Source organism: Melospiza georgiana, chromosome 27, assembly GCF_028018845.1.
Source record: "Melospiza georgiana isolate bMelGeo1 chromosome 27, bMelGeo1.pri, whole genome shotgun sequence".
NCBI classification, from domain to species: domain Eukaryota; kingdom Metazoa; phylum Chordata; class Aves; order Passeriformes; family Passerellidae; genus Melospiza; species Melospiza georgiana.
This window is the reverse complement of record NC_080456.1, coordinates 5,848,760-5,863,223: the sequence shown is the minus strand read 5'-3', so window position 1 is coordinate 5,863,223 and position 14,464 is coordinate 5,848,760. Positions and strand designations below refer to the sequence as shown.

General features: G+C 52.1%; 2 protein-coding genes across 2 annotated transcripts; both read right to left on the bottom strand.

Annotated features, from left to right (window-relative positions):
* Positions 1 to 420: 420 nt before the first annotated feature.
* Positions 421 to 6,401, bottom strand: LOC131093951 (myelin protein zero-like protein 3). The gene is made up of 6 exons (XM_058041384.1): positions 6,323 to 6,401; positions 5,387 to 5,553; positions 4,793 to 5,003; positions 3,576 to 3,741; positions 2,720 to 2,783; positions 421 to 447 (listed from the first exon to the last, which is right to left on the bottom strand). Exons 1-6 carry the CDS (start codon positions 6,399 to 6,401, stop codon positions 421 to 423), a joined length of 714 nt encoding a protein of 237 aa, XP_057897367.1.
* A 2,730-nt stretch (positions 6,402 to 9,131) lies between these two features.
* Positions 9,132 to 14,457, bottom strand: MPZL2 (myelin protein zero like 2). Its single transcript, XM_058041140.1, has 5 exons — positions 14,409 to 14,457; positions 12,846 to 13,012; positions 11,336 to 11,546; positions 10,265 to 10,418; positions 9,132 to 9,192 (listed from the first exon to the last, which is right to left on the bottom strand). The coding sequence occupies exons 1-5, from the start codon at positions 14,455 to 14,457 to the stop codon at positions 9,132 to 9,134; spliced, it is 642 nt and encodes a 213-aa protein (XP_057897123.1).
* Positions 14,458 to 14,464: the final 7 nt, after the last annotated feature.

The window sequence follows — 14,464 nt, the reverse complement described above, 5'->3', positions numbered from 1 at the left end:
GCATGCTCCAAAAATCCTGAGAACAAACCTTGGCAGTGCCCAGAGAGCTGGAGCAGCCTTTACTTCAAAAAGTTGGATTTCCAGGGCTCAGGAAAAGAGGGATGCCACCAAAAAACCAAACCAATGAACCAAAGCAGCTTGCAGGAAAACCAAGGCACATTGGCACTGTGGGCACTGAGGCTTCTCTGGGCCCCGCAGATCCGAGGGCGAGAGATTTTCTTTTCCCCAATAAATTAGAAAGATTTTTAGAACATCGTTATTTTGTGTTTAAATGGAAGTGAGTTATCCCATCAGCATTATTTCTCCAATCCACTGAGAGCAGAGAACGTCCTTCAGTCTGCACTGGTCACCCAGCAGCCTCTGGAAGGGTCTAACCAAGATTTTCAGTGCTCTAATTTTGGTCTTTTTGCACAGCTTTGGTCAGTAGGGATCTTCCTCATCCGTGTCCTAGACGGGGAACAAGGAGAGAAACTGAGATTATGTGTGAAGAAAATGAACCAAGCCATGAGCTCAGCCAAAGGCTGAGCCTGGCTGGGCTTCTGAAATGCTTCCCAAAAATCCTGCTGTGCTTGAGCAGGCCAGGGGACCTGGAAAACCACTGCTATAAATATAAATATAAATATAAATATAAATATAAATATAAATATAAATATAAATATAAATATAAATATAAATATAAATATAAATATAAATATAAATATAAATATAAATATTGAATCTGTTTGACTTCTCCCAGACACAACCATCATGCTATAACCCACATGAAATGTATTTTAGGGGAAGCAGCAGCTAAAGATGAAGCAGAAAGTGCAGCGGGGCCCTGCAGAGACAGCCCCGAGCAGCATGAATTATTGGTTTTCAGCCACTTTTAGAAGCCCCTGGTTGCTGTAACCACAGCAGGTTCGATGGTGTCCCACAGGCAGCTCTGCAGCTCTGAGCTCACCCAACAGCTCAGCTCTGCAAGGCCAATCTCACTGACACCCATTGCAATCTGAAGGGATTTTCCATTGGCTTTGCAATTTTGTCTGGTCACATACGGAGCATGAAAAAGCACATTGGAGGAACTCCAAACACGCAGAATTGTTAAAGTGAGAGGGCAGCATTCCCAGAGACCTGATCAGATAAATATTTCAGAGATAAATATTTCAGCATCAGACAGCAAAGGATCAAACCCGGCAGAGCACTGCCATGAAAGCAGCAGGATTTTATCATTGCAATTCCACTCCTCCCAAGGGACGAGAGGACAGTTTTCAACTTTGAACATCTCCCATGTCCTGACAGCATTTCCTCACCAAGCTGGGGCTCCATCCTTCCCCATCTCTCCTGCTGGCACCTCCCTGATTCCAGAACATCTCCTGAACAGCTCTCCCACCTCTGGCCCGAGGCGTTTCCTGCTTCCCCCTCCTCTCCAAACCCTCGCTCCCAACCCTGCAGCTCAGTGCCTGCCGTGCCTAATGCAGAACTGTAAATATTTTATGTCCAACTTACATAATTGCCTGTTTCTCATCCTGTATCTCATAGAAACCATCAGCACACGCCTGTCTGAAGGCTTGGGCATTTAGGGCAGTTTAAAATCACTGGCATTAGGAGAGTGGATCAAACAACACGTATTTAAACCCTCCTTAACTCACGTCCTGAGCGTGTGCAGGGGAGGCACAGGTGCCCCAGAGGGAAATGAGCTCCGCAGGACACACGGACAATGAAAGCCCTCTCCAATCGGGCATTACCCTGGAATGCGGCTCCCATTCCAGAGAGCAGGACTCACACACAACGAGGGCGGCGGGTGGCAAAAGCACTCCGGGGCTGGAGCACAGGCACCTCAATGACAGGAGCTGCTGCCGGGCTGGCCAGGGGAGCAGCAGGATTAGAAGGCAGCCAGCACTTCGGAGAGCACCACAAACCAAAAGCAGAAACAAACAAACCAACCGCCAGGGTTTAGCAATGCTCTGCTGGGGCGAAAAGGAGGCGAAAGGAGGAAGAAAACGCAGAGGGCTGAGGGGTCGCAGCCTGCCTTCCCTGTCACGGACATCTTCTCATTAAAAATCTTTCCTTGGGATTTTTCCTCCTGAGAGGCTGAGATGCCTCAGGGACAAATTGTAAACATTGATTATCTGCTGCTGTGGAATGGAGCAGGTGCATCTGGGATTGGTCTCATGGGGTTGTTTCTAATTAATGGCCAGTCTCGGTCAGCTGGCTCGGACTCTGTCTGAGCCACAAACCTTTGTTATCGTTCGTTGTTTTTCTATTCTTAGCTTAGCTTGCCTTCTGAGATGAAAATTTTTCTTCTACTCTTTAGTATAGTTTTAATGTAATATATATCATAAAATAATAAATCAAGCCTTCTGAAACATGGAGTCAAATTCTCGTCTCTTCCCTCAACCTGAGACCCCTGTGAGCACGGTCACACCTGCCCAGCACAGCACTGCCAGCCCCAAACTGCTCCTGCAGAGCCCCCCAAAGAGCCCCCACGGCAGCTGCCACTGCACCCCTGATCTGCCATCTCCAAATGACAGCTCTGATTCCATCGAGTCCAGAAAAATCAGTTTGATGGGTCTCAGGGGAGCTCCCCCAGCAGCACAGCCAGCAGCTCTCACTCTGAGGAGCCTTTGGGACAGCCTGGACACCCAGAGGTGTTGGGACGCTCTGCCTGCTGCTCTCAGCACCTCATTGGAGCACCCAGATTGGCAAAACCGCAGTGAAAACAGCAATTTTCACTTACCACGCAGTTCATGCACCACTCCTTGAGCTTCCCCCCGCAGCCAGCCCTGTCTGGGTGCTCAGGCCTGCAGAAAAGCACAGCATCAGGCTGGACCTCCCCCCAGACACCCCAGTGCCACCCCTGGACTGGGAATTCTGGTGGTACCACACGGCACTGAAGGGTTTTCATGGTGAGGAAAAGCCTTTAAGTCAGCTCAGCAAAGCCAAAAGGACTGAAAGCTGCCAGATGCCTCATTTTGAAGGTGAAATGAAAACAAAAAATGAAAACAAAGGTTGCTTTTTGACTGGCAAATCTTACACCACCAATCAAACCATTAAAAAACTGCAGTAAAACAAAATCATTTTGCAAGGAGCTCAGCAGAAGGGAGTTCAGTCTCCAAGGCTCCTTCAGCACCTGGCAGCCCTGCTCAGCCCACCACAGCTGGCATTATTGGGTTTGATTCGCTGTTATAGGGACTTCACCCCAAAACGCAGCACACAAATCTCTCACGCAAAACATCCTGCTGACTCAGGCTCAGATAAACCTCATTACAGAAGTGAAATATGTCTGAGCCCAACGCTCCTCAGCTCCACAGCTCTGCTCACACGAATGGCAGCACAAGGGGGTGTGCAGCACACAGGGGATGTGCAGCACAAGGGGATGTGCAGCACTGGGTCTGGGGTCTGTGCAGCTCTGGGTCTGTGCAGCACTGGGTCTGTGCTCCAGCTCAGGGATTTCCCAGAGCTTTCTGTCTCCTGGGTGAGCAGCACATCCCAGTGACTGAGCTGTACTGGAGGACAGTGGGGAAATCATCCCTCGTGCCTGAGCCAACACCCCAAAGTGGAAATACAGGCTCCAGCCTGCAGCCAGGACTTACTCATCAGACACTTCAATGGAGGATTTCTTGTAGCCATATTTTCCTTTCTCCTTCAGCAGCCGGAATTTCCTCCCCATCCTCACCAGCAGCAGGACGACCACAAGGGCAGAAGGGAGGAACACCAGGATGGAGAGCAGAGCTGCTGAGCTCAGCTGGAAGGCCAGGCCTGGAACACAGCGAGGCACGGTGTGGCTGAGCCCTGGGACAAACCCCAGCCAGGGCACAGCCTGGTGGCCCTTCCATGTGGGACACGGGGCTGGCAGGCTGGGAACAGCCTGTCCCATGTCTGCAGGGCTCCTGTCCCCATGTCTGCAGGGCTCCTGTCCCCAAACCTGCAGTCCCCAAATCTGTGGGGCTCCTGTCCCCACATCTGTGGGGCTCCTGTCCCCACATCTGAGGTACCCAAATCTGTGAGGCTCCTGTCCCCAAACCTATGGGACTCCTGCCACCAAACCTGTGGGGCTCTTGTCCCTAAACCTGAGGTCCCCAAATCTATGGGCTCCTGTTCCCACACCTGTGGGGCTCTTGTCCCCAAACCTGCAGTCCCCAAACCTGTGGGACTCCTGTCCCCAGACCTGCAGTCCCCAAACCTGAGGTCCCCAAATCCATGGGGCTCCTGTCCCCACACCTGCGAGGTTCCTGACCCCAAACCCTGGGGCTCCTGTCCCCAAACCCTGGGGCTCCTGACCCCAAACCCTGGGGCTCCTGACCCCAAACCTGAGGTCCCCAAACCCTGGGGCTCCTGTCCCCCAGCCCAGCCCAGGCTCAGGGCTCAGGAGCTGCAGAGGAAGGCACGGCACAGTTCTATCAGCACGCTGAGCTGGGAATTTGGGGCAGGGCTGGCACGCAGGGCAGATGAGGAAATTGGTGCTGACAATCAGTGCTTGTGATGTGGGGATTATTTTTAGGCCAGCGTTTCCTCAATGTTTAACTTGTTCTGCCGCAATTTGCGGAGGCTGAGACTCCTGAACAAAGGGACACTTTTGATTTCTGCTGTCACCACAGCTCCCCCCCGGTCCCTTCCTGCCCCAAATCAATTCAGCAAAGCAATCAAATCTCAAAGCACTGAGCTCAGAGAGCGGGGCTGGGGCAGCCCCTGCTGAAACTCCAGCGTGGAAGTCCAGGGAGCATTTCCCACGTGATGCTCGGGATTCCAGGATCCCACAAAGCCACTTTTGTCACAGGGGTGAGGCCAAAGCCAGGGCAGGGAGCCTTACCCCGCTCTGTCACCAGCAGCACGGTCTGGGGGATGTTGTGATAAACATCTGGAGGGTTCTTCACGCTGCAGATGAATGTCCCGTTGTCACTGAGCTCCGGGCTTTGGATGGCGATGGAGGCGTCGCCGTTGGCGACGTTCCCAACCCAGATGATCCTGTCCTTGAACCTCCCCGCTGTTGTGGGGTGTGGGACGGAGCGATAGTGGAAAATCTGCGAGGAGGGAAAGGCAGGGATTGTGGCAACAGAGCACTCGTGCAAGAAAGCAGAGCGAACTGCTTCTGCATTGCAAAAATAGGAATAATGTCGCACTAAGAAGTCAGGAAGAATATTTCCTATATAAGAGAAATAAAGCGACCAACTGAATCTTTACAGCCATCCTGCGCAGTGCAGCACTTGTGACAACCCCCTACATTTATCTACTTTATCATTATTATGCCATTTTGTATTTACCTGGGATATTTTCTTCCCCCCAGAGAACACCAAAGGAATTTTACAGGGGGAACAAGGCAACGACGAGAGTCCCAAACCGCAAAGTGAGGCAGCAGCGCAGCAAAGCAAACAGAAAATTCTGATTTTGGCCCTGTTCCACCTACTGTCTCCATCTGGCCCCCAGCGAGGGGCCGGTAGGTCCAGTCCACCAGCAGGCTCTCGGTGATGGGGGAGCTGGATCTGAAGGAGCATTTCAGCAGCGCTTGCTCGCCCACAAAAGCTCGGACTTTAGGATTGACTTTAATTTCCAGGGAGAGGGCATTGCAGACACCTGATGGAACGGGAACAAAAGGAGGGATTCATTTTGTGCTACATGTGAGGTGCTGAATTGTCCCAAAAATACCGACACGTGTGCAGAACTAAAGCGCAGCTGTGACTCCCTCCCCAGCACTGAAATTTGCAGGAAAGCAGAAATCTCCCCTGCCCTGTTCTCCGTGGGTCTGGAGCCGGCCCCAGATGAGGCACTGGGGCAGCACCACCAGGAATGTTCGGATTTGGAGACAAGGAGCTGAGAAATGGAATCAGCGGGGTCTCTGAGGAGTCACCAAGCACCAGCTTTAGGGACTTGGAGCAGTTCTGCCCTGCGGTTCTGGCCACAGCGCCTGGATTTCACACGCACCGGGTCAAAAGTCTCCCCACAGCTCCAAAGCTTTCGGTTCCCGTTCCCAGGGTGCGCGGCCGCCTCTGCCCCGTTCAACCCCGGCCGTTCCCGAGCCTCCCCTGCCCCGGGTCGGCTCTTCCCGAGTTTCTCTGCTCCTCCAGAGTACCGGGACCAGCCTGCCCGACCCTTCCACCGCCCCGGGACGGCTCTTCCCGAGTTTCTCCGCTCCCCCAGAGTACCGGGACCAGCCTGCCCGAGCCTCTCCTGCCCCGGGACGGTTCTTCCCGAGTTTCTCTGCTCTTCCAGAGTACCGGGACCGCCCTGCCCGAGCCTCCCCTGCCCCCGGAGCCGCATCCCGAGCGCTCCCGGCCCGGTTCCAGCGCGGGACCCCCCGAGCACCGCCGCTCCCGTCCCGTCCCGTGCCGGAGCCCCCCGGTACCGAGCAGCAGCAGAGCCCCCCGCGGGAGGAGGAGGAGGAGGAGGCGGCCGCCGGGCCCCGCCGCCCCTGGGCGCCGCATCCCGGCAGGGCTCAGCCCCGGAACATGGCGCTCACCTGGCGCAGGTGAGGGCGGGGCAGCCCCGAAATGGCCGCGGCGCCTGGGTAGCTCCGGGCACACCTGGGTGGGACACCTGGGCACACCTGGGCACACCTGGATACACCTGAGAACACCTGGGCACACCTGGGAATGCCATAGCACACCTGGGCACACCTGGGAACACCTGGGAATGCCATAGCACACCTGGATACACCTGGGAACACCTGGCTGGGAATACCTGGGCACACCTGGGTACACCTGGGTGGAACACCTGGGAACACCTGGCTGGGAATACCTGGGCACACCTGGGTACACCTGGGTGGAACACCTGGGAACACCTGGGAATGCCATAGCACACCTGGGCACACCTGGATACACCTGGGAACACCTGGGAATGCCATAGCACACCTGGGTACACCTGGGAGCACCTGGGCACACCTGGGAACATCTGAATACCCCTGGGCACACCTGGGTGGGAACACCTGGGTACACCTGGGTGGCCCTGCTGGGAAAGGTCCAGCGCAGCCACCGTGTTTGTCCCCAAATCCCCAAGTGGCTCCCGTCACTGTCACCGCCAGCCTGCTTACTGAGCTTTGGTTTTTTGGGTGCCACACAATGAGGAATGTGTCAGGATTACATTATTTAGTCAGGATGTTCCTCACTGTGGGATCTTTGTATATTTTCAAGCAGAATCAGCAAAAAAGAGAGACCTAATCAGGGGAACAGAACAGCCACATCCCTCAGCCAATGACACCCTGGAACTGATGAGTTTTAGGGATGTAATAAATCAATATGCTGATGTGTGTCTGTGTTGCTAACCTCCATCCTATGCCTGAGGTTTGTATATCCTGGAGCTGAACTGTCTTGGTTATAATACCAAAAATCACACGTACAGGCCAAAAAGAGCCCGGCCAGGTGAAGAGCCTGCCCTGAGCAGGGGTAGGAGTTGGCTGGGGTGACATAACTTGTATGGGAATTAATAACCCATTGTAAAAGAAAGGCTGGACTTGGAGAGTTACTAACTCTGAATTCTGTGCACAAACAATGCTGGTAAAAGTCCAGTGGATGTGCTGGATTTGTGGGACACCACCAAGCACCCACCCAGGCTTGGGCTCTTCTGAAGGTATTTCGTTCTCCCTGAAGTATTTCATTATTGGTTTGTTGCACACAGGGTAACAAATCCAATTTTGGGGACAAACAGTGCAAATCTGCTCATCTGAGGTGTCAGGGTCCCCAGGTCACAGCCCCCCTCCACACCAGCCCAGCTCTCAGCAAGGTGCCTTTATTTACAACACAGGTGAGTGCAAATGAAAACAGCCAGGGAAGAGCCAGGGAACGCTGGCACTTCACAGCTTATAAAGCCATAAAAACATTCTACAAACAAAGAGGCCAATGCTGTGATTTAGAGCTGGGTAAATGCTGTAACAGGATCCCTTTGGGGCTGCTCAGACACCCTTAGAGCTCTGTGGGTTCCAGGTTTGTGGAGCAGGGAGAACACTGGGATAGTGGGACTGGGAACAGGGGGAGCACTGGGATACTGGGACTGGGAGCAGGGGGAGCACTGGGATACTGGGAATGGGAATGGGAACAGAATGGAGCTGCTGAAGCCAGGCAGAAAACTCTCCTCAGTCCCCAGATTCTCCCAAAGCTGCCAGAGAAGGATGTGCAGAGCACCCTGGCTGGTGAATGTCATCCCTGGTAACAACCAGCACACCTTGCCCAGCTCCACCTCTGTCCATCTAATGTAGGAAAGGGATTCCAAGGACGCTTGTTGTACCAGCTGAGACCTCACTGCTCAGTCTTCCTTCTCGGGGTGCCAGGGAGAGTCTCAGGGGATGAAACCAGGGCAGGTTTAAAACAAAGGCACGTTGTGGTTTCCAAGGTGCAGGAGTGCATCTGCTCAAACACCTCCCAGCCCCTGTCCAGTCAGTCTTGGCACTTCCAGAGAAGCTCCCATTCCACAGGTGAGAAGATGAAGGAGAAGTTCTTTGTTCGTGGGGCAGGATCCTCCTGCTGTGCTTCACTGAAGGGAACTCACAGCTCATGTAAAGTCACCCTCTTTCCATGCAAGACTTTCAGGTTGAGCAGAGCCCCACATGGGCAGCGTGGGGCGTCTGTAATCCAGCTTTGTTCTAACACCCCAAATTACAAGCTTTCACCAGCTGCTTTGGAAGCACCTGAGAAGAAAGATTGTAAGAAAAACAAACATCCATTACTCAGGGTTATTGTCAAAAGGCAAAATAATAGAGGTAACTGCTGACCTCAGAACCTGTGGGTAAAATTTGTGCTGACATGTTTAAGCAAAGACAATGAATGTGGAGGCAGTGCCAGACTTCCTGATGCAATTTTAAAACAATAAAAGTTAAAGTATTCAAAAAGCAGATTTCAAACTGACAAAAGGGGAGTAATTCATTCCTCTTCATCTACAAAGCAGGAATGCCATGGAAAGCAGCAACAATGGCTTTCCTACAAATGCTCCTCAACACCAGGGTGGAGGAATGTCTTGTACATTAAAGATGCTGTGATTGTTCAGAGATTGTTCAGCTGTCCCTGAAGGATCCTCAACATCAAAGTGTGACTGTGGCCTCAGTTCTGACTGTGAACAGCAGGGAAGTACCCGAGGGAATGTCTTGGAGAGTCCACAGGAGCACTGAGACATTAATTAGGGAAGGTTTGGATGGGTACCTGCATTGTGCACACCAGCAAAGACCTTTAATCTTCCAATGGAATGGACTCCTTCTTTTCCCCCATCTTCAGGCTCTCCTTTTCTTTACTGTTATAACAATGGGAGGGAAAAAAGAGAAAAAAAGGCCAAATGAGTGTCAGGCAGAGCAGCAGGATGTCCTGAGTCGCACACAGCACACCTAAGGTGCCATGGTGAGTGTGCCACACCAGTGGTGACCACAGCTCAGGGGACAGGGTGGTCATCTCCCCTCCACCACCACAGCAGTGTGTCCTTCTGAGTGAGGAGCCACTGAGAAGGGCAAGAGCCAGATGAGGGCTCCAGAGCTGGCCCATCCTGGGGCTCTGTTCAGCCAATTATCACTAATTGGGTTGGCAGTTTTGCATAGTGGATGCCCCGTGCATGGTCCAAGCCAAGAATTCAGGAGGGCCATGGGGATGAACTGGCCAAGGATTCAGAAGGGCCATGGAGATGGACTGGCCAAGGATTCAGAAGAGCCATGGAGATAAACTGGCCAAGGATTCAGGAGGGCCATGGGGATAAACTGGCCAAGGATTCAGGAGGGCCATGGGGATAAACTGGCCAAGGATTCAGAAAGGCCATGGGGATAAACTGGCCAAGGATTCAGAAGGGCCATGGGGATAAACTGGCCAAGGATTCAGGAGGGCCATGGGGATGAACTGGCCTAGGATTCAGGAGGGCCATGGAGATAAACTGGCCAAGGATTCATAAGGGCCATGGGGATAAACTGGCCAAGGATTCAGGAGGGCCATGGAGATGGACTGGCCAAGGATTCAGGAGGGCCATGGGGATGAACTGGCCAAGGATTCAGAAAGGCCATGGGGATGAACTGGCCAAGGATTCAGGAGGGCCATGGAGATGGACTGGCCAAGGATTCAGAAGGGCCATGGGGATAAACTGGCCAAGGATTCAGGAGGGCCATGGGGATGAACTGGCCAAGGATTCAGGAGGGCCATGGGGATAAACTGGCCAAGGATTCAGAAGGGCCATGGGGATGAACTGGCCAAGGATTCAGGAGGGCTGTGGGGATGAACTGGCCAAGAATTCAGAAGGGCCATGGGGATGAACTGGCCGAGGATTCAGGAGGGCTGTGGAAATAAACAGTCCAGGCTGTCCCAGGAGCCCCCCTGCCCTCCCTCACCGCTCGCTGTCCGCCGCCTCCGCCGCCTCCGCCCTCCTGTCTCGCGCCTTCCTGCGGTGCTGCCGGCAGATGATCACGGCTGTCACCACGATGATCATCAGCCCAGAGGCAGAGCCGATGGCCACGGCCAGGAAATGGATTTCTGAGAAGCTCACTGCGTGGGGAGAGACAGGGGAGTGAAGCAGAGGGACGCACAGGGGGAGTGAGGCTGGGATGCTGTGTGTGTGAATGAAACCTTTCCTCAGGCTCCTCTTCTCCCCTCATGCTTCCTGCTTGTGAAGATCACTTGTTTTTAAAATGTTAAAAGTTTAATAGCAATAAAATGGTTATAAAAATAGTAATTTACTTAGAGTAATAATAATTTGGACAATTAGGATTAGGACAATATGAGACAATAATAAAAACAAAGCGTTATGGACAGTCTGGGTCCCTCCTTCTGGGCAAAATAAGCCCAGAAAAGGACCCACGTTAACAGAGGATTAACCCTTAAAAGCAACTGCCTGTTGCATATTCATACAGCTCATCCATGATGCATAAATTCCATCCAAACACAGGATTCTGGCTGGGCAGTGTCAGCTTCTGCCTCTGAATCCTGACAGTGTCTTTAGGACTGAGCAAGGCAGGAAGAAATTCATTTCTTCTGATAAGGGAGCAATAAATTCTCTTTCTCTGGAAGATGCAGGTGACCTGTGGCTGCCATCTCAGGGTGAGTACCTCATTTCTCCCTTTCAAAAAGTCTTACACAGCATCATTTCTATTGAAACATTATAACCTGAAACTATATATAACCTAAAAGTTATAACCTAATAATACCCAATAACCTTATAACCTTATAACATTAACTTATGACCTAACATTATAACCTAAACCTATATTTAACACACTACTTAAGAAAATTAACACGGCATCACTTTCTAACACAACACATATAATATTCATTTTAATATTTGCGACAATCCAATCATAAAGTACGCATTTTTCACAACTTACAACCCCTTTTCTCCCATGGTTTTCCCAGCAGGTCACTCTGCTAAAACCCACACGACCTCTGGGGGGTTTTTGGCCTCTCACCTTTCTGCACAACCCGGAGCCGCACCTCCCCGATGGTGCCATAGACGTCTGGCCAGTTTGTCACCTGGCAGGTGAAGGTCCCGTTGTCACTGGGCTTCAGGTTCCAGACCATGATGGAAACGTCGTGGCGCTCAACGTTCCCATCCCAGGTGACTCGGTCCTTAAACCTTCCCGAGGGGGGCTGGTAGGGCTCCTTCAGGTAGTAAAATACCTGCAAAAGTCACAGGCAGTAAAATACCTGCAAAAGTCACAGGAACATCCAGTGGCCTGGGCTGGAAGGGACCTGAGCAATTCCTGAAGTCTCATCAGGTGCAGCAGGTCCAGCTTCGTAAAGCCACAAATATTTTAACCTGACCACCCAAAGCTAAACATGAGAGCGTTTTGCGTTTTTTAGGCAGGGTCTATAAACAGGACTCGGATTAATCACTGCAAGTGACGAAAGCTCAGATGTACTTGTGGGTTTGGGGTGTGTCTGTACCCATTTACTGCTCACCCAGTGCTGGGTTTTGGGGTGAGGGGAACCCCTGGAATGGAGCACAGGGATCTCACTGCTCACCTAGTGCTGGGTTTTAGGATGAGAGGAACCCCTGGAATGGAGCACAGGGATCTCACTGCTCACCCAGCTCTGGGTTTTGGGGTGAGAGGAACCCCTGGAATGGAGCACAGGGATCTCACTGCTCACCCAGTGTTGGGTTTTGGGGTGAGGGGAACCCCTGGAATGGAGCACAGGGGTCTCACTCACTGCTCACCCAGCTCTGGGTTTTGGGGTGAGGGGAACCCCTGGAATGGAGCACAGGGATCTCACTGCTCACCCAGTGCTGGGTTTTGGGGTGAGAGGAACCCCTGGAATGGAGCACAGGGATCTCACTGCTCACCCAGTGCTGGGTTTTGGGGTGAGAGGAGCCCCTGGAATGGATCACAGGGGTCTCACTGCTCACCCAGTGCTGGGTTTTGGGGTGAGAGGAACCCCTGGAATGGAGCACAGGGATCTCACTGCTCACCTAGTGCTGGGTTTTGGGGTGAGGGGAACCCCTGGAATGCAGCACAGGAATCTCACTCACTGCTCACCCAGTGCTGGGTTTTGGGGTGAGGGGAACCCCTGGAATGGAGCACAGAGATCTCACTGCTCACCCAGTGCTGGGTTTTGGGGTGAGGGGAACCCCTGGAATGGAGCACAGGGATCTCACTGCTCACCCAGTGTTGGGTTTTGGGGTGAGAGGAGCCCCTGGAATGCAGCACAGGGGTCTCACTCACTGCTCACCCAGCTCTGGGTTTTGGGGTGAGAGGAACCCCTGGAATGCAGCACAGGGATCTCACTGCTCACCCAGCGCTGGGTTTTGGGGTGAGAGGAACCCCTGGAATGGAGCACAGGGATCTCACTGCTCACCCAGTGTTGGGTTTTGGGGTGAGGGGAGCCCCTGGAATGGAGCACAGGGATCTCACTGCTCACCTAGTGCTGGGTTTTGGGGTGAGGGGAGCCCCTGGAATGGAGCACAGGGGTCTCACTCACCGGCTCGTGGGCGCTCAGGTCCTCGGGCTGGAAGTTCCAGCTCACGGATAGCTGCTGGCTCACGGGGCTGCTGCTGGAGAAGGTGCATTTCAGCCGCTGGTTGGTGCCGTTCACGGCCACCACCTCCTTGGCAGTGTGAACTTCCACTGCTGCCGCCAGCCACAGCGCTGCAGGGCAAACACGGGGGGAAATCAGTGTCAGAGTGAGCTCATCCCTGCTCTTATCGCCTTTAGATCCCCGGGAGCCTTATCAGCGCTGGCAAGGCATGGCCCGAGTGGCTCAGGCATTTCAAAGGGGGTGATCCTGCCGGTTTATTCAGAAAAACCCATTCAAACTGGACTGAACTCACCCAATAATTGCTATTTCCCATGCCAGAACTTCCCTTTCTACACTTTCTACTCCCTTTCTACACTTTCTCCTCAGCCTCGTGTGCACCACGGTGGAACTGCTCCTACAGGTATATCCAGAGCCAGTTTTAGAGGCTTTATAAAGCTGGGCAGCTGCAGGTTAATTCAGTCAGGTCTAGAGGAAATCCTCAAGGAAGACGTGGATTTGTTTTTCCAAGAAACATCACCACAACCACCATGGCCGCTGCTTTAAAAATAAGTGAGCATCGAGTGAACGATGCTCTCCTGGAAGAGGGACAACCAGCAGGAGGGAGAGCATGGAAAGGAAAGGAGGAGAGTGAAAATTAAGAGAAAATAATGGTTTGCTAGTGAAGGAAATAGAAAATATTAATATCCTGTCACATTAAGAAGATAACCCAGAGTGATTCAAGCAAAAAACCAAAAAGCTTTTCTAGGGTTTTAAAATATAGCTTCAAAATAAAGATGTATTTGGAAATAATTAATGACTAAATACTTCCTTCCAAATAATTCCTTATCTCAAAGGGAAAAATACTTGAATGCCAAAGCACTGAAAGCATTCCCACGTGAAAAACCTCATTGGCAGAGATCACGTTGCTCATACACGGATTTGGTGCCAAATCTTTTCGTTTTAAACTCCTTGAAAAGAACTAAGCGACAAATAAGAACATAATACTTTTTTTCAAGCCAGATTACATCCGTGTGCTGATGCATTTGGGAAAGGAGGATGTGTTTTGTTAAAATCCAGTTGTTCTGATATAAACCAGTGAAAAATTCAGGTGAGTTTCGTGTCGGTCTGGAGTCTTTGCTGTGTAAAGGATCTGAGGCCGGAGCTCCTGGACAATCCCCGACTGTTTAGGAACAAAGGTAGCAAAAAAAAAAAAAAAAAAAAAAAAAAAAAAAAAAAAAAAAAAAGAAAGAAAGAAAGGCTGGGTGTAAAGTTCAGGTTCCAGCAGGAGAGAAAAAGACTTTGAAAGCGGAGCTGAGGAGGAAATCAGCGGAGGAGATCTGTGCTTTCCTCCCGAATACGCCCAAACCTGTCGGGGAAGAAACCCAACCGCTTCGTGCCACTTCCAGCGAACCCCGCGCAGGAAGAACGGCAGCAGGGACGGGGAAAAGCCTCAGCCTTGGGGATCATTTCAGTAATTTCAGGGATCGGAAGAGGGGAGCGAGGGCCGGGACAGGTTTCCTTCCTTACCTCGGAGCTGCGCCCCAAGGACGAGCGCAGCGCGCAGCCAGGCGCGCATCGGGGAC

What these genes read in the sequence shown, in the direction of transcription:
- LOC131093951 (XM_058041384.1), bottom strand. Translation starts at nt 6,401, where the DNA reads ATGCGGCGCCCAGGGGCGGCGGGGCCCGGCGGCCGCCTCCTCCTCCTC. An exon ending in GCTGCTGGTGACAGAGCGGG is followed by an intron (nt 3,742 to 4,792) that starts GTAAGGCTCCCT and finishes GCTGTGTTCCAG; the next exon opens with GCCTGGCCTTCCAGCTGAGC. An exon ending in TCCATTGAAGTGTCTGATGA is followed by an intron (nt 2,784 to 3,575) that starts GTAAGTCCTGGC and finishes GCTTTTCTGCAG; the next exon opens with GCCTGAGCACCCAGACAGGG.
- MPZL2 (XM_058041140.1), bottom strand. Translation starts at nt 14,457, where the DNA reads ATGCGCGCCTGGCTGCGCGCTGCGCTCGTCCTTGGGGCGCAGCTCCGA. An exon ending in GCTCCGGGTTGTGCAGAAAG is followed by an intron (nt 10,419 to 11,335) that starts GTGAGAGGCCAA and finishes CTCCCCACGCAG; the next exon opens with TGAGCTTCTCAGAAATCCAT. An exon ending in GAGGCGGCGGACAGCGAGCG is followed by an intron (nt 9,193 to 10,264) that starts GTGAGGGAGGGC and finishes TTGTTATAACAG; the next exon opens with TAAAGAAAAGGAGAGCCTGA.